Source organism: Neopelma chrysocephalum, unplaced genomic scaffold, assembly GCF_003984885.1.
Source record: "Neopelma chrysocephalum unplaced genomic scaffold, ASM398488v2 Primary Assembly neopelma1_24, whole genome shotgun sequence".
Taxonomy (NCBI): Eukaryota; Metazoa; Chordata; class Aves; order Passeriformes; family Pipridae; genus Neopelma; species Neopelma chrysocephalum.
In genome coordinates, this window is record NW_020897693.1 from 40314656 (window position 1) to 40334796 (window position 20141).

At 38.6% G+C, this 20141-nt stretch overlaps 1 protein-coding gene across 1 annotated transcript in view; it reads left to right on the plus strand.

Moving 5' to 3' along the window:
• Positions 1 to 12780, plus strand: part of KCNK13 (potassium two pore domain channel subfamily K member 13) — a 50541-nt gene extending 37761 nt beyond the window's left edge. The window contains exon 2 of the mRNA XM_027673373.1: positions 11254 to 12780. Within this exon, the coding sequence (XP_027529174.1) occupies positions 11254 to 12146 (893 nt within the window). The 3' untranslated portion in view covers positions 12147 to 12780. The remainder of the gene's footprint in view (positions 1 to 11253) is intronic.
• Positions 12781 to 20141: the final 7361 nt, after the last annotated feature.

Consider the following 20141-nt stretch of genomic DNA (forward strand, 5'->3'; position numbering starts at 1 on the left):
ACCAGGTCAGCCATAGTTTTCATTAAAGTATCAGCACCGTAGGAGCTCTTATAACCTTGATGAAGCCAAGTGCTTTGGAATAATTACTAGACAAATTTTGTTCTACAATTCCCCTGGTTATTTCACAAAATATTTTTGCACTGGACCAGCAAATTTGGTCATTGAACATTTTAATATTAGTACATGTTTAAGTCATACTGTACTCCTAACAATAGCCTGGTGGTGGTTCAGTTTTTGGGTTTTTTTCTATATTTTGCACTTGTGGGAGTTTGGCAGTTATGATCTGTGTATGCTGTTGAAACAGGGTTAATTTTTCTCAGTCCACATCATTCTGCATCATATGTGTTGAGAATTTTTTGAAAACACAACATTTAAAACTGTCTTTTGCAGAATGTGACTTATTTTTCTACTAGTTAAGAAAGTTTCTGTGACTTTGAAACCATTGATTTCTTCAGCTCCTGGATGGGTGAATTTATTTTTTTTTTCTATGTAGTTCACAAACCTTGTTTTCAGAAGGAAACAAGGTTCTAATGGAAGTCTAATAGACTCTGTCTCTTCAGCTACTTCACTAACAGGCTTTTTATTTTAAAATAGAGTCCTCCGTGACACAGGATTTTGCACCTGTTTTTCAGCTTGTGCATTATATGCTGTATCAAAGCACTATTGCCTTTTCATGTATGGCAAACTGTTTTGACCATGGCTTCCAGGAAGCCGTTATAGAGAGACAAAAGATGTCACAGAGTCGGTTTAGTGCAGAAAGAACTTGATAAATACCTTCAAAACGTTCAGATTTCTTTTCACACAGGTAGCCACCAGACACTTACAGTCCTAAGAAATCCCGTTATTTAATTATGTGCTTCTTTTCCAAAGCAAAACGTGCTGCTCAGATGGGGAATAAGTACTGTGAATGATGAGGTAAGAAGCATTTAAACCTATTAGCAGTACAGGTGGCATCTTCAAAACTTCTAGAAAAAGCCAGGACTTTGTCAATTTTTCAAGGGTTTTAAGATGAATCAAGTCTACTGTATTTGGAGCTATCTGTGCATTTCTTCTTCCTCTGAAAGAATATATAATGAATTACATAGGTGATACTGCAGTTTTGGGATGAACATTTTTAGTCAAATCTTTCTCAGCTTCACTATTTTCATAAGCAGAATGTGAAAAATAATAGATGGTAGGGGATATAGTCTTTGGAGCAGCCTGACATTACTCAGGTTGAGCAGCCTGCTCTAGTGGAAGGTGTCCCTGCCCATGACAGGGAGATTGGACGAGATGATCTTTGAAGGTCCTTCCCAACCCATCTGGGTTCTATGATTACTTGACAAACTCAGATTTTATTCCCGTGTCCATCCATCAGTCCCCTCAGCATAAGTTTTTTCTTTCAAAATGTCAAAAAGGTGAGAAATTGCCTTTGGCCCTTTTGTAAGTCCTACCTTTTGAGACACAGATCAATGGGTAAGAAACTCAGAGCTGATCAAACAGAAGTTCATCATCATATGCTCATCACAAGCACTCACAGAATGGTCAGTTCTCAGTGATATATATTCAGTGGTGAATATTCACTGAAATCTCTGATCACTGCCTGCCAGTTTTTGTAATTTTAATCACAATATTAATATCTGCTTCTGCTTTTATATGGAATAATGTAAATCCTTACTATACACCATGCCAATAGCCTTTTCTATATGGTGTAAGCTCATGGGCCTTGCTTTATATTTGTAGTTCCTGCAGCACCTGCTTGAAAACTGTGAATTTTTTTGCCTTTATTCTTAGCTTTTTGGGGCTTTCTGTCAGTCTCCAAGGAACTAAAGCAGTGTTTGTGCTGTCTTTTATGCTATGCTTCTTTGATCAATCCTTCAGTTTGATGTATCCAAGCATTAGGCCAACTTAATTTTCTGGGGGAGGTTTTCATTTCCTTGGAGGTAGCAAGGCTGAGGCCCTTGGCACGTGGTGGTTCTGGTAGCGATGGCTACCAACCTTCCTCTCTGCCATCAAGATAAGACTTGAAATTGATTAGGAAAATGTAATCACACACAAACAGACCTGCACATATACTATTCCTTCTCCTACTGAAAATGTAATTTTCTTATCTGTGTCCAGCTTCCTTGCAGCCTGTAATGCTGCAGATTTTTTTTCTTTACATTTTTGAGCTTAACACTCACAGCTGAGGTCTTTTTGCTTTAGTTGAACCACAAGGGACATTGTTGTATAAAGTTGTTCATATTTAAAGCCAGGGAAGAGGATTCAAAAAGACACCACTTGGTTTTTTTCATCAGAGGGCAACCAAAAAACCTGCCTCATTTTCCATAGTTTTACCCCTAAATGAGAAGACATGCAAAAGCTTTACTCCAGAGAAAAGCTGTATATGCCAACAATAAAACTCACGATAAGCAAATTTAAACAGACCTTTGAAAATTTTTAAAATACAACCAGCTTTGTTCTATTTAAAAGGAAAATTTTAGAGTAGATGAACCTATAGCTCAATTATTACACACCATTATGTTCCTTTGCCTTGATAGTTGGAATTATTGTGTTTATACAGACTGATTGACTGCAAACAAACCCTTGGAACAGCATTCATTACATTCACAATTCAGATGAATTATTATCCTGCCACAATGAATAATGGCTTGAAGTTACTCTTATTTGTTAGTAAGGTACACTATTCCACAGGAAAAAAAGGTTTCTATACATGTATATCAATTTGATTCAGATGTAATTATATGTATTTTCCAGTTTTGCATATATATGAATCTTGTCCACAGAACTAACACACATCAGTATTACTGTACCCTTACCGAGGTAGCAGCTGTTAAGGATGTTTCAGCACAGAATTTCAGGTTGTCTTGATTTCAGACACATGCAGGCACAAGTACCTTTTCATACAACATATTAAAATTAAATTGTGATTAAATATTAAATAGAAATGTTAATAAAATGTATATGATTTAATTGGATAAATGTTTCTATGTTTTGAGGCTAAATAAAAACTACACAAACCTTTAAATGACTGTTACGAGGAAATTTGAAAATAGCAATAAGGTACTTCAAAACTGAGCCCTGTTCTATCCCTATAGTAACACAAAAGATGTACAGACTTACAAATCTATCTAGGGCTGATGAAAAGGCACTAGGCATAGCACCTCTGGCAACAAAAACTACATAAAAATTATAAATGGAAACCCAAAGGTAGGCGTAAAACATTTATACGTTGAATTTATTATCACACAGGAGCTGTAACAAGGCTGTGTACATCTCTTACAGAAGACCTGGAGTGAACCTTAAATAAAATATAACCTTAATCATATAAAGCAAAATGACAAGGTTCCATAAATTATCTTATGTGAAAAACTTACAATGATGAAAATTACAGACTCCCAAAGAGTCATGTATTATTTAAGGGCCACACAGACATTATAATGGTGGTGTCAACAGACCCATGAAGATGTCTATTGAAGTTGATTTTTTATTATATTTTTCATTTAATGTTGTCCCTTTAGCATTTTTTCTACTTATGTCTTTTAGATTTCTTAACATTGGAAGCTTCTTCTAAGCTAGGTTTCTGTTCAAGGCAGAACGTACAGTTTCTATATGTGAAGCGAGAGAAGAAGGGCAGTAACAGGTACCCAGCTCTCCAGACAGGTTTAACAGTGACTCACTGTGAGCTGAACTTTGCTGTGTTAAATACAGGCATTATCAGACACACTAACACAAAACCAGCTTTTCTGATGCTTTCCAGAACAAATCAGTGAAAGCCCAAGGTTTTGCTATTTCTAACCTTGAAGTCCCATTCACACTTGGTGTAACACTAGCCTACATTTTTGTCACAGGGTTGCATTTAAAAAAGCCTTTACTCAGAGGGTGTGCAAAACCTCTTCTGTTATGCACAGTCTCTTACACAAGTCCTCTACCTTCGTACTGGCACAGACTGAGCACACGATTCATACAGTCCTTGGAAGGATTATCTCTCTCCAGTCCTGCAGCCTCATTGAAACTGGCAAGAGTGCTGTCTGTCAGCTGTGACAAGTCTTCAAACAAGTTAGAGAGTGAAAAAGATCTCAATACATATGAGAAAGTGTAGCTTGTATTTGGGTAACTGTATTTATTGTTTCATCTATACCTTATACCTTTAGTTTCAGCATCAGTATTGTTCTTTAGGAATGGACTGAGCCCTGCTAGGAGCTCTGCAGAAGGTTACATCTTTCATCCTGCCTGTGCATGACATTGCAGGTGCAGACTGGCAGAGATGGAAGCCACAGCACTCAGCGGAGGTCCCAGGTCACCAAGCAGCTGAGCACTCATCATAGCAGTCTGTTTGCAGATATGACTCAGCTGTAATAGCCCTGGAGACATTTCCAGCTTTTACAGCTCTGGAGTGCCCAGGCAGGAGGTGCAGAGCTCACTCGGGCAGGTAGATCTGGGAACAGAAGAGCATACAGCACATAGGAGTGCTGTTATAGCCATGTATCCCTGCCTCCCTGGGCAGGCTGAGCCTTTCTTCCCCACGTAGCCATCTGCACAAGAAAATAGCATTAGCGATTAAATAAATGCTACCACACACCAGACTGTCCCCAGTAAAATATTGTTTTGTCAAATAATTGTTGCATTAAAGGAAAGGTTCATGGCTAGCTCATCCTCCCCTCCTTATCAGAGAGAGGATCAAGATGTTGAAATTAATGATTATGACAACATGTATGGATGTGTCTCACCAGCCAGCCATGCAGTTCAGATGCTGATCTTCCACTGATGGGAAATCACAGAGGTGTCTGTGTGCATGTGTGTGTGTGTGTGTGTTTCTGCATCAATTTAGCAAAATAAGTGTGTGTGTGTTTCTGCATGGATTTAGCAAAATAAATGACACTAGAGATTTTTTTTCATATCAGAAATTGGACCCAAGTGCAGCTTTGTTGCTGTCAGCAACAAACTGTTAGCTTTTAGCTGCTGTTGTTTGTCACAGCACTGTACCTGCTTCCATGGTTGTGTCCTTTTACAGTGGAAGTCTCACAGAAATGAATATTTTTCTTCTCTTCCTGGAAAGAAGAACTTAATGTCCTCATTCCTTTCTGGAACCGGACACTGTTACAAGCTTGCTGATACAGCAATATCATAAGGGCAGTGATGTGACAATATTTGGGAGTACTTTAGCTGTTCTTTCAAGAGTCCCTACAGGTGAGAATTACTCCAGTAGAACTAGTTTTGCTAGGACTACTTATTCTGATCAGAGCGCATCAGAGTAGGTTATCATGGCAGAAGTGAATTTTGCCAAATTGTTAGTGTCTGCACACTGTCAGAACTGTGCACAGTACAGGACATTTTCTCAAGTCTTTGAAATATAGCTTCTGTTAGAGTTGTTTCTTCTGTCCCTCATTTAGAAGCACAAAACATCCTTATGTAAATAGTTCACCACAGAATGTGTCTGAGGGAAGGATGGTCAGTATCTTTGCAGGTATCTAAGACTTCCTATATTTCTCTTTCCTGATTACTATTTTCTTGATGATTTTTTCACTGCAGTTGAAAGTCTTGATCCTGTTTAATTTTGTTCCCAACTGTCATGATCCTCAATCATTTTCTTGTGTTTCTGTTCCACTGGTGAAATTCATAATTTCCCCAGTGAATCACTTCCAAAGTAGAGCTGATAAACAAATAAACATAAAATACATTAGGAATACAGATACAATATCACAAAGGGTTCTGATTGTAGGCTAAACTGGAATGCTGTTTTCTGATTATATTTATATTTCTGACTTCACAATGATTCATTATTGTTGCTATAGCATTGCCCCCTCTTTCTACCCACTTCCTCTTTGTGGGAAGGGCAAGAGTAGCAAACTGCACACATTCAAAAAGGAAATGAAAACTCTCAGAAAAGAGAGATATTTTGCAGAACAATAGAAAGACCCAATCTCGTGATCTAAAATTAACTGTGAAATCTATATGTCTGTCCTAGTCTTCCTACACACACAATATGAGGTGCTCCAAGCTCCCTTCATGAGGGATTAGGTTTGATGAACTGTTTCTCATACCCTTTCCTGGCACCAAGTGCACCGGGAAATGAAAACTCAAGTTTTAGTTAATGCAACCTGTGAATGTCAGGACATACAAAATTAAAACACAAAATGTCCAACCATGTATCACTAGGCAGAGAGAAATAAGTGTGGGTAATGATCCAGGAAAAATGCCAGTGGTTGGTAGCACTGAAACAGTTTACAGAACAGAAAAGATGAAATGACCTAAGATTGGCCTGAAATCGGCAGCTGGATTCTCTGAGGCTGAGTGTTGTGTGTGTGACATGCCAGGATGAGGGTGGTATGAGTCCCCTGAGCTGTGCACCCTGGCTGTGTCTGGGGAATGGGATGTGATGGGTCTGGGGGACCTGGGCAGAGTGAGAAGGGCTGGATGGGAACACCGCACAGCCTCATAGCAGAGGGATGGCTGTTGGAGGAGGGAGGTGTTTTAATTCACCTTTTCTAGATTTTCAGGGGCTGGTAGATCAAGGTATTGAGGAAAGAAAATAGAGAAACCAGATTTTTTTTTTTGTAGAATTGATTAATTATAAAAAGTTGTTGCCTGTTTCCTCTTGTTAGGTTTCAATATAATCATTTTACTGTTAGATTGATCTGCTTAACATTTTTCACTGTTTGTTCTCTGTTGGAGGATTCTGCTTTAAGAGAATTTCCTGTTGGACCTCAGTCCTTCTTATCGAACTCACTATTGATAAGAATTACAGCTGCTTGCTTTTCTCCATTTATACCCAATACTTACTTCAGGAAATCACAAAGAATGATTATATTATACTATGGATGTGATTTCACTTTTTAATTTTTCTTTTGTATGAGTGTATCCTTTTGGAATGTCCACACAATATAAACTGAACACACAGGTGGATTTTATAATGGTTTGCACTAACAGACTTCATAATAGAAATTTTGCTGCCAAAATAAAATCTGAAAATTTATTTTGCATAGGAGGTGTGTTTAGAAAACTTTTACTGACTCTACTTGGAGTATAAATTCCTTCCAACTTGAAAGAAAATTGAAGCTACAAGGAATGTACTTGCTCAGTTCAGCTGAATATTAGGAAAGATAAAACCGTTTATAGTGGTCAATGAATCATGGGACACAGGCAAATCAGTATCATACTGATTTCAAAATAGGAACCTGAAATTTTTACTAAGAAGGCTGCCTTCATTGCTGGGCTGGTAAAGTTAGGATTTGTCATGCATTTCTATCAATGGTGGTATTACAATGCCATGTCTGCAGACATGTCTAACAAATTGATTGAAATGCTTTTTAGTACCTTAAAAACACTCAATTTTTCCAACTCAGAATGATCTGATTCCCACTTGATTAACTATAATCTCAATTGTTATTGAAATAACTCTTTCAAGAAATGTCACCCAACTTGTAAAATAAAATTCATTAAATTTGATCAGCCTTCTCTCATACCAAAAAATCATCAACATTTTTTTCCTGAAGTTGCTTCCTGTTTTTATTTCTTCATCACAAGAAGCAATTTTGTATTTTCAAATAGTCTCCAAGTGTCAGCCACTGCTTTTATTTCCTCTTTTATACAATTTCATAATGTCATTCTGTATTTGCCTCCCAGTCTGCAATGTAACTTCTTTCTCTTTCACTGTTTTGCTCTATGGTACTGTCATTGTTCACTAAGTCATTTACCTTTGATACGTTTGACTGTTGGTTTCTCTTCTATTCCTTGTACTTGAGTAGTCTCTTTCAAACTGCCAGGACCAAAGTTTTTTGTGAAGGACTTTCAAAAGAACTCCAACATGAAAATGCTGCATAACAGAGTGTGTTTTATAGTCTAAAATCAGGTCTGATGCACAGAAAAGAAAAGGTAGCAACCATTTGTAGAACAGGTTGCAAAGATGTTCCTGGAAACCCTGGGTCAGTAAGTCTGTCTTCGGTAGAGGCACATTAGGAAAGCGTAAACAAGAATATGATAAGTCAGGACATTTAAAAATGTGATGTAGCTTTTGCAGAGGGAAGTCACATCTCTCAAAAATTACAGTGTATCTGGACTTTCAAAAAGCTTTTACACAAATGTCTTCATCAAAGCCTCTAAAGAAATAAAGAAATAAAACTAATGGGATGAAAGGCGGAGTTCTACTATTGATAAAGAATTCTTTAAAAAGAATAGCAGAAAAGTCTAGGTATCAATAGTCAGTTTTCAAAATGAAAGCAGATTAACAGCAAAGTCTCGGGTTCTTTGCTGACAACTGCACATTTTAACAGTCATAAAAAATATAAGAAAAGAGATAAATACATAACAACATTTCCTTAGGATGGTCAACTATAAACCTGACTGTAATGAAACATGGAAGGCCTGTTCGTCCCTGGTTGAGCTTGTCAAGTACTCAACATCCCAAGTGGCATGTCAGAGAGAGCCTCAGCTGCTATGCAGAAACCTGTCAGACATTTATTTACATTACGTTTTGGAAAAAAAATTAAATTCCACAATATTTCAGTTTTTAAATGCTGCAGTGGCACCCCACACTCCATTCTTCTTTTCTACAATGAAAGAAAAAAAAGGCATTTCATAAGAAAAGTAAGGAGTTTGTGGTTTTGATATTTTGAAATGAAAAGTTTTATCATAAAAATTCCAAAATAATAGATTTAATTTAATTTCAACTCTGTCAACTTTTTACAATTTTTCCCTCTTGCATTTCTTGGCTGAAGCAATTCACTAGATTTACTTGGATTTATACGTGTTTCAGACACCTCAGAAGTCCATTTGGGGAAAAATGCATTTACTGTCAAACAAATACTGATCTACAATATGGCATCACAAATTAATCCCAATTGTAATATGGTGATGGTCAAAGTTAACCAGGCATAATGTGGTCCAATACATCGAAATACAAGGCATTTCAGGAAATGAAACAATTTCTGGGACTAAAAGTTTACAACTCATTATCTTTAAAGGAAAATTTGTTAAACTAATATCTTTATACTGCTTTCAGGTTTTCTATTATAGCATTTCTTTGGAAATGTTAGTATTCATTGCTATCATATTGAGGTCTGTAAACAGAAAAATGAACAAAAGCTTTACATTTAATCCAGAAGGTAAAAAAGACTGCTCCTCTGAAGAGGAGGAGATGACAAGGGACAGTCACACTGAGACTCACTGCCTCTCTGAATCAATGTCCTGCATCTTTTGGTATTCATGGTTCACCGTGATTTCCCAGTGCCTGTTGAGTTCCTTTGTAAAGCCTTTGCTAGTGATTTTTTTAGCCACACAGAACTGAACTCAGCAACAAAATCCAGTTAACTAAACAAACAAACCTGAGGAGCTCAGGCTCTGGCCATGATGCCAGTGGCAGGATCCCGAGAGGAATCTGTGGGAGGCAGCCCAAAAGCCTGTGCCAGAGGGTCCCCACCCTTCCATCTCTGCCCAGCCTTGATCTGCTTCTCTTCTTCAAGGAAAAGGGTGGGCCAGGGATGTGGCAGCCCCTCACTGCCCTTCCCCCCACTGCTTTGGGCAGATCCCACCAGGCTGCAGAGTGATTCCTCTTGTCCATTGGTGTTTACGCCTCTGTCCACAGGGTGGAGGTCATGACTTGCATATAAGCCAGCCTGCACAGAAAATAAGCATCAAAGCTAGGATTATAGAGGCATCAGATCATGGAGCAGAATGGGAAGGTGGAAAGCAAGAGGAAATATTTTTGTGCCAAGGGGAACAACAGTAAAAAGATCATCTTGTCACGAAGAACATTTTGCCTTTGTGGTTTGTCTCTTGTTATGTGCCACCCACACAGAGCTGCAGTCCAGCTCTCTCTAGCACAGAAATTTAATGAGGAGGCTGGAACCTCCTTTAGGACTACTTGATGCTGCAGTTTGATTGTGGATCAGGCAAAAGTGCAGTGACCCTTGGGAGCCCATGTTTGGAGCTCTTATTAGCAGGGATTGTGCTGGAGGGGTGAAGCTGAGGGCTGTCACTTAACAGTGTGAGGACCCTTGTTAGAAAGGAATCTGTGTTGGTAGCAGGTCTCCAGTGAAGGGAAGAGGAAAATAGTTCAGCAGTGATGGAAACATGGTCTTTTCACACTGCATTTGTCTTGTCTTCCAAGCACAAGTGTATCACATTAAATACAATTTCCTTTATTTCCAAGAGCCCTATATCTTTATTTCATAATTAGCATCTCATAGTTACAAAGAGAAAGAAACAAATAATGTCTAATGTCCTGTATGATTTTTCTGTCTTCTCAGCAAGATTGTTTTGGCTTAGTTGTTCAGTTATGTAATCTCTTATTAATCCTAATAAAACAGCAACAAAGATTTATCATGAGTGTTACATCAATTTGCTCAATGGTGTTCTGAACATGCTTTTCATTCTTTAGTAGTATCTTATCAAAACAAGGTTGTCTTATCAACAGCTTTAACTGAAACAAAATTACTATTCTCAGGCTCTAGGATGGGAAGGATTTGAGAGAAGACTGAAGCACCTCTGGCCTGAGAAATCCCATTACAGGGAATCAGACCAGAGGAGATTTCTGATAAGACTCACATACAGGCTTGAGCTGTGGAGTGGGACACAGAGAAATAGGCAAAATTCAGCAATGCTGATTTAAAAAGGGATTGATAATGGGTGACAGACACCAGGGTCATGTGCAGGGCATCTTTAACGCCTACTGGGGACCTTCATGAGGGTTTGCTGATCCTGTTGGGGGCTGGTGTGTGCCCCCAGCTTAGGCATACACAGCCAGGCTACAGTGGGTACTGAGCGCTGGGTGGTGCACCACCTGCACTTACCGCAGGAGCCAGGTGAGCCTCAGAAAAATTTCACCTTGTGTTACAAAGACTTGGTAGAGATAGACCCCTGGAAGTCAAGAGCCACCCCCAGGACAGACCCCTGGTGCAGAACAGCACCTGAGAGAAGAAAGCAGATGTGATAACTCCAAAGCCTGGAAGCGATCCGAGGCACAAGGAGAGAAAGAGTGAACCCAGCAACCTGATCAAAACTCTCCACTAAACTCTCTTTTCTTTCCCATGTTTTCTTCTGCTTTTTGTTTCATTCTGATTCTGGAGGAAATAGTGGCATGCATTCCTTCCCCTTACGGCTGGGACAAGGTCAAGCACAAGTGGGTTACATCTGGGGAGAGTGTCCTTGCTTTTTAGCAGGGCTGAGCTGTACTACAGGGATTTGCTGCCAGTTTGTCGATCTTGCATGGGATGAAACTCCTGACGTGGTAACTATAGGTTTATTTTTTTTCAACTGTTCTGCTTTGTCTTCCAGGGTTTGGTATGACCACCCCAGCCACCGTTGGAGGCAAAATTTTTCTGATATTTTACGGCCTTATAGGATGTGCAGGGACCATTTTGTTCTTTAACCTGTTCCTGGAACGCTTGATCACAGTCATAGCTTATGTCATGAAGTCCTGCCACGAAAGACAGCTGAGAAGGAAAGGTGTTCTCCCTCACAGTGGCCGGCGGGGCTCGGGGACGTCTGAGGTGGACAGCCTGGCGGGCTGGAAGCCCTCTGTGTACTATGTCATGTTGATTTTATGTGTAGCATCACTCATCATTTCCTGCTGTGCCTCTGCAATGTATACACCAATTGAAGGGTGGAGTTACTTTGACTCACTTTACTTCTGCTTCGTGGCCTTCAGCACCATAGGTTTTGGTGACCTGGTCAGTAGCCAGAACATCAAGTATGAAAGCCAAGGCCTTTACCGCTTTGGCAATTTTGTCTTCATACTCATGGGGGTGTGCTGCATCTATTCCTTATTCAATGTGATCTCTATTGTGATCAAACAATCCATAAACTGGATATTAAAGAAGTTGTCCTGCAAGTGCTGCCACAGATGCCAAAGAAGATTATTTCGTTCAAGGAGGAACGTGGTAATGCCTGGAAATGTGCGCAGCCAGAGAAACATCTCCATCGAGACTGATGTTGTCAATGAGAGTGACACAGACGGACGCCGTCTATCAGGAGAGATGATCTCCATGAAAGACTTCCTGGCCTCAAATAAAGTCTCATTGGCCATCATGCAGAAACAGCTGTCAGAAACTGCTAATGGGTATCCAAGGCAAATGAGCTGTAATTCAAAGCAAAATGGATTCTCTGGTGGGGTTGGAGCCCTGGCAATTATGAATAACAGACTGGCAGAGACAAGTGTGGATAGGTAAAATTATAACAGTAATAACAGTGAAACAGTGTGAACCATTTCAACAAGTATTGAAACTGTGAATCAAGTGGAAATAGCTAGGGAGAGAGTGCCACCAGAGGCTGGGATGGATATGAAGGGCATACCTCCTGATGGAAGACCTCTGACACTTTTTTGGGGCTGTCACTTAATGTTTTTGAATTGCACCAGTCCCAGCCTTCCTTATTTCCCATCCCTCTGATTCTCAAGCAGGTCACTGCAGAAGGAATTTAATTTAGCCTCCAGATCAAATTTCCATGTCCTGTTCTTTTCCATTTATGTGAAACACAGATTTCAGGATAAGAAATATGTGGGATGGGAAGAAACCAAGTGTGTCTACTGAACACATCCTTAATTCAAAGATTTTTTTTTTGAGCTTTCTGTCTTACTCTCATCATACCTGTTTCCTGAAAGTAGTTCATCTGAGACCAAAAGAGGAATAAGCCTTTCCCTATGGTATTGCAGATCTAATTTAATGAAAAATAGTATGAAAGTTGGTAGGTATATTTTGGAGTTATTGTGATGTGAATGAGGAGAGAATTTTGCCCTTAGAATTTAATTTAGTCTTTTCTTTAAGAGGATACTGTCAAAAGTGATAGAATAAAAATTTATCCTACTTTTGTTTTTTTCTTTTCATGTGCAAAACATGATTTTTTTCCAAAGCTACTTTTTCTTCTAGAATTGAATCACTGTGGCTTTCTGTTTCAAAAATATCAAATTAAATTAAAAACTGATGTATTTATGAGTGGTATGAATTATTTGACAGTAGCAATCAGAGACTTTTCAAATTTTTGTTCATATTTGGCTCAATTGTGACTGCAGCAATTGAGTATCAGCATTGTGTAGTGCAACTAGTAACTGAGTTTACACAACAAGCTTTAGTATGCAATTAGATTGTCATGCCAGCATCCAGGTATTGTTATAAATGACTGTGATCACAAAATCACTTTGGCAGTGTCCTTTTTCTCTTTCATGTAATTCTGTAATTCTTCCCCTGTTTCTCTGGCTTTTGGTGATGATAATGACAGGGTCTTGATTAGGGAGGTAGAAAGTGTTTAACTCCTCATTTTTCTCAATGAAATGTTCTAAGTGTTCATTATGACTAGAAAAGAAATTTCAGTGAGAAGAATAATTACAGTGAGAAGAACATGAAAACAGGAAAAGAGGTGATCTTTAATGACAGTGAGATCATCCTTTTTAATAGGTAACTGGAGAAATAAGGGATCAAATTAACATAAAGTCTGGAAAGAATTTAAGGCAGACTAGGCTGAATTCTTGATTCTCCTTTATCCATGCAATGCCTTAAGGCTAAATAGTATATGAGCGTAAATAAGCAGAGTTGGCCACAAAGGACTGGAAAGGAATAGTACCTGCATCAGGACTAAATGTTGCCTCACAGCCAGAAAGACTTTCAGAATACTACAATTTTAGGGAATTTAAAACACCAATATGCAGTTCTCATTTTCTCTCATACAGAACAATGCAAATAGCCTCTTCAGTTTAATTTGTATTGGGAATTAATAACATATCCTATTTCTTCATTCGGGCCAAAAGTTCTTTTATTTAGGTTTCTAATACTGTAGAATAACATTTCGATACACATTTAAAGCAATATTTGAATTTGAAAACAAAAGCTTGGAATTCTTTCATGTAATAAACTAACCTCAGATATTCAACAAATGTACTTAACCAGTGAAAATAATTGCAGTCTCTTTTGACTTTATTAGAGGTAAAATCCTGATTTAAAGTCAAATCCTACTGTCCTTAGTTACAAGGAAAGCTTAAAGCTGAAGTCATTAGTCCAAATTCTGATATCTATCAACTCAGCTGTGCAGCAGTGGAATAGCCCTAGCAGTATCCCTTCATATTTGCATCCATGTAAAATCTGAACCAGCTTCCAAACCCTAACTTTGGTGAGAAAAGCAGTCTTATTTGGTTTTTTGTGGAGTTATGTACTAGCAAAAATTGCCACAGAGTTAATTTAGATGGTATTATAATACCCAAGATCCATTACATTGTTACACTTTTTTTTTTTATCCCAAGACGTTCTTTGTTTCAACCTCACTGAATAAAAATACTTTAATATAAAAAGAGAAAAGTACTACTCTGAAGCTTTCTTCTCAAATTCATCCAGCAATGCCTCTGTTCACTGCCTGTAACCCTAAGATCTCATTGTTACTGATGTATTCCTCATGCTGCCAACTAGCAGAAATAGTTTAGGACTTGACCCATTGCTTCAGATGGTCTTCAGATGGTTTCAATTGCTCTCAAGACATGAGACAGTTACATTGCTCTGTTTCATTCTTTGTGGTACCAAGCCTTGCTTATTCATCACCACAGAGGAATCTTATCAGCTATTTTCAACAGATCTGAAAGCATCTATGGTTGCAAAAGCAAGGGACTAATAAATAGTCTTGATCAAAGAGATTTGGCAAGGCTGTCTGAGATCACTGTTGTACACTAACTCTGCTTTCATTGAGTCCTGACCTTCTGCTCTCTCAAGCACTGCCTTCCTCATGACACAAGCCTGCCAGCTGAAAGGATCTTTGCACTGGTTTTGTGGTTGCATTTCATGTCCACTGAAGATAATGTGGGAATAACTGCACTGATCATCGCTATTCAGATATGAATTGCTGTTCCAGAGATGAAGGACTGGCATATTCTGTCCCTGTGCCATCTTGTATAATGATGTCACCCTGTCCCTAAAAGACCTCTGATTTTGCCATTGAGTTCGTCTTATAGCAGACACACTATACATTGAATGAGGTAGCTTTACCAAGGAGACCAATATTCTTAGAGAATATTTGGGGATAAATAATAAGACTTTTAAGATCAGAGACGGAAATTTCCAACTCCAGTCCCATGGTACTACTACAATGGTTTTTTCTAAAGGCATTGGACAGAGAAATCCTGAAAAGCTCTGTGCATAATGTAGCATCGTTATTAAATTCATAAAACATGTGGAGATATAAACTTAAATGTGCCAAGAAAGAGCAGAATTTAGCGTAGGAGTGACAAATGCCCATCCTGTGTGAAAAATAAATTACAGTAAAAATACAGACATCGCATTTCTTGCATTACTTTTTAAAGTAGCAATGAGGAATTAAAGGAAAGGGAGATCTTATTTCAAAGCTGTGTAAATTTTAGTGCCATATTGTTTAACACTAAAATCTCAGTCGGCAACAGAAACTTGCTTTCACAAGTAGTGAGTTTCCCTGTTGCCTGCTATGAATTTGCATGATGGCTAATGAGATATGGGTGTGGGTTTTTAAGGCAAAAATGCTTTGGTGGAAACCTTGGATGTATTGAGCCTCTGAATCTGCACTTAAGAGGTCTGCACTTAAAGAGTACCACTAAAATCAGTGGGTTAATCTGCAGGTTGGAGCCCGGCAGATTGAAACTCAAAGTCCTTAAAGGAGTAATCTACTGGAAGTTAGCCTTAGTTATGCCAGAACTTAATAATATGATTATTGAACAAGATAATTATTACACATTGGAAGGAAATATCTACTGCTAACCAAAATACAATCAAATAAGTAAAGATAGCTTTTAGGATTTTCTGCCTAGTTTAGGTTTTGTAACATTTGTGCATCAGATGCTTTGCTGGGTATGTAGATGTCAAAGCAGCTACATTCATTTATCTCCATGAAGGACATGGGTCTCTTTTTGCAAGGACATGAATAGACTTTTTAAAGGCATTTAATTCCTGCTGAAAGTCAATTCACTTCCCACCACACATTGACTTTCAGTAGAAGTCAGGTACCTAATTCCCTTAGGCAATTTCAGAATCCCAGCCATATATTAGGTTTTGAATCTAAGCTGACCTGACAGTGTCCCTGAAAAGTTCAAACACTTGGAGCAAAGTTTCAGTGCTGCAGCACTCTAATAGCTGAATTCATTTATCTAAAAGGCTTTTATGGTGAAAGCTTTGCATCAACCAAATAACACAAGCAATGTTTACAGTTTGTTTGATTTAATCTTGGCCTTTGACAGGTTTAATTATATTTTACAAATTTATAAATTAGAGAACAAAGAGAAGGTAGGGCTGGACATGAAAACCAAACCAGCTCCATTTCTCAGACTGAATTAATCAAGAGAAAGAGGTCAGGTTTGGAAAAAAGCTTCTTGATTAACATTATATTTGAATAAAGTTTCTCTGGAGATGGAGGGTATTAAGTTGTTCAGGTGACTCCTTTCCAATGACTGTGGAAGTGGAGCTGTTTGTGTGACCCGCTGGTGTCCCCACTCTGGGAACAGAAGCTCAGTGAGCCTTAGCTGAGAGAAGGGTCAGCATTTCAAGTAATACAGTTGGCATCTCTTGTTGTTTTGATTTAGATTACTAACACTCGGCTAATATAGTAATTTCTTAGATTCTTCAAGAAGTAGTGAAGTTATTTTGTCCAATTTCATGTACAAGCTGTGGAGAATCACCAAGTGTTTTCTTTCCCATGGGTAGAAAATACTGCCAAGTACAATATGCCTATTTGAGAATGTTCAGAGTAGTTTTTTGCTTAATCCAGGAGATAAGAATGCAATCCCTTCCCTGTTCTGTATTTTCCAAACATCTATGAGCAACAATGCCTACACGATACTCTGCTTATTGCTTTCAAGGTCACAATTCACTAGGAAAATTAAAGCCATTGTTCATCAATGTGGACCAACACAGTCTTATTTTTTATTAGATTTAAGAGAAACACAGCGTGAACACAAAGAATGGCACTTCAAGTCCAAGTAGTCAGAAGCTTTTTGATATGACCTGTGTTTAAAGAGCTGTTTCATGTCAAACCAGAGAAAAACCCTGTCACTGCAGACTTTTGAGGGCATTAGTAAATGTAAGAACAACCTTGTGGAATAGATGCCCTAACTTATATTCTGGTTTTCTACAGTTTCACTCTAATATTTGGCTGCAGTTTTTATTATTTGAAATTATTTGCAATATTAGAATAAATAATATAAATCTGCAAAGATTTTGAGAGGCATGATAGTCAGATATGTTTTAAAGTAAATACTCTTTTCCTCAGGCTGCCTAGCTTTTTATAAAGGGGAACTTTGATGAAAGGCAGAATCAACTCTTTCCAAGCAAGGGTACAGTTTCTGGATTCAAATGGGTTTCCTGTTAAGTGTACATGCAGAAGCTCACAGAGAGGCAAGATGGCCTAGTTTTCAAACATTATCTTTTGAAATGTCTTTCAAGCTATTCCCCTTTTAAAGCCATAGAACACTGTCAGTGTTTACTTTTTGTAGTCTTATCTGAGAACACTTAACCTTGCTTTTTGATATATTTAGAAGAAACAGATGCTCACGAAGAAAAATGAAAATAACCTTACATAACCTTTACATGTACCTCTTGAAGCTGCTGAAATCCTCCTCTTTATCCTAACTTGAAGTTTACATCAGAGTTTAATTTCTCCAGCTCACCCAAGAGGTTTGGTCTTACTAGTGAATAGTCACAGTTCAAAACCAAGAACTCTGAAGTTGTATTTGTTCATCTGTTCTAAATGCTGCAATGAGCCTGTGGGTGCCGTCTAGTCTCCAAACCCTTTTTCAAAGCAGGCCTAGCTAGTTCCTGCCCTTTTCTGTGCAAATATCTGTCATTTGCTGGGCAATGCTGCTTCTGCATGTAGCAATCTGTTTGCAGTGTACTGAAAGTGCCCTTCTCATATGAAATACTGACCACCACCCCGTACCAAGAGAAAGTCACGGCCCCTCCTCTGAGCCATTGCATTTGGGCAAGTACTTAGCTCTAAGTTAAACACATTTCTTTGTAAATAGCATTCGGGTAGCTGCTTTTCTCAATCTAATACATAGCAGATGGGTATTTTGATCCCTAGGTATCATTATTGTTGGCACTCTTAATTGAGATGGCAAGGACTGAAAAGGTCAGTCTGTCTGCCCTAGGCTCCTAGGCGGGGGCATTACCCTTTTAGCAAGCAACTTATGGCACTGTGGCTTGGCTCTGCACATTGGATTTGGCTGGGTTCTCACTCAGGAGTGGATTCTGATCCACTGAAATCCATGAAGACTTTACTTCTGGATTCTTTATCTGGCATTTTTCACAAGAATTAATTCCACTTCACAGAATAATCCAAAGAAATGTGACTAGCCTTTACTTTGCTTTTACCACCAGCTGTGCAAATGCTAATTCTACTCATGCAGTACTGTGTTCTGTGCTAAGTTATTGCCCAGGGACCATTATTTGGTCTACAAAATAATAACCTACTTCTGATGAAGACCTGCTTAAAATTGAAAATATCCAGATTATTGTCTCTAAGAATTATTTGGTAGTCATTCATTTCCTCAGCTGAAAAAACTGTGACAAATAACACATTTTCCATGAAGCTTCATTCTGTTCTACAAGGGTAGATTTTGCTCTGTGCTTACTGTTTGTGTCAGCTCATTCTTTCCCTCAGCTTTCTTCTCTCGGTCCACACCTGCAAGATCCTTCTCCCTCCTTTTTTTTCTTTCCATTTATCTTTATCTCAGTTCATCAAATCCTTCTGCTAGCCAAATATACCATGGGGTTTGTCTCTGCTGAACATTGCACTGGGAAGTAGTCTCTGTCAAAAAAAAATCAGAGCCATACCTCATTTACTAAATGGAATGATAAAGATGTGGTTTTATTATTTTTTCATTCATAGGCATTTGAGTGAAATTTTTTACACCAGTATCAGAGGCAGTGATAAGATGTTCTTAAAGCATTTTTGATGTCTTATGGGAGAAAAGTGCAAGGGTTCAGACTGCACGTATGTGTCCATGTGTCTCTGCTCTCTTTTACACGTTGGCCAGTTTCCAAAAAAATTGCCAAAAGGGAGGACATCTCACACAGAATCAACATCCTAACCCCTTTTGATAAATGTTGGCACCCCACCTGAGAAAAGGTCTGAGAGGCAGGCTCGCAACCTGTTAGATACAAGAAAAGCCACACAAAGCAAGTCAGGAGGTAAAGAAAGTGAGGCACACAGAGAGACTGATGTTCTGAATGTTCCATCAGCTGAGAAGGTGTCAAACAGAGCTTACACCTCCTCAGACGTGCAGCATAGATCCAAAGGGTAAACAGTGAGTGTTGTGATATTTTAGCACCTCTGAAAAAAAAAGATTCCTTTATTCTGTCAGGATTTTAACTTCTTTATTCACAGCTCTATCCCTGCCCTTAGCTCTTCTACCTTCTTGGATGCCTAAGGCTTAATAAATGTGCATAATTAACCAAAACTACAGAAATATTTCACCTGATTTGTGGAAGACCTGGCCCTTTTTTGACACCATGTAATAGGTCTGTGCAATAACAAGAATTAAAATCCCCAGACTATGCTGATGCCTTTGAGAAAGCACACAGGATCACTCTTGAGGAGAAAAGACAATGCAGAAAGAATCGTGCCCTGCAGAATTTACCACCTAAGGAGTCTTTCTGCTGTGCCTTTTGCAACCGGACATGCCTGTCTCGTATTGGCCTTTTTAGCCACCAACACGCTTGTAACAAATGTGGGTAGAGACCTTTCCCAAATCTTCGTTCGCGAAGCCTAGCCATGATGATGATGATGAATCCCCAAACCACAGCCCATGATGATAAGAAAATGGAGAACTTTGTCAAGCTTTAATGAATTTCAAGTGTTAGAGATTTTACGGTTGTCCCTGTCAGCCTATTGAAGAACATTTTAATTTTAAACATATTCCCAGATGCTTAATTTAATTCTCCCTTGCTACAGCTGAGGCACATTGTTTGCATTTGAGCCATGCTGAATATGGAGAACAGAATATTCCCTTTCTTTTTGAAAGGGAGGTATTTTTTACAATAGCTCATCTCAGTCTTTGCTATGTCAGACTAGAAAAATACCCTTCCATATGTGACACTTTCTATAGTTGCTCTGCCATGCTCCAGGCTGTGCTTGATCCTTGGTCCATTTTTTATTTTCCTTTCAAGTATGGTGCTCAAAATCAGATACAGTGACACAGAAAATATGTTGTTAATAGAGCATGGAGC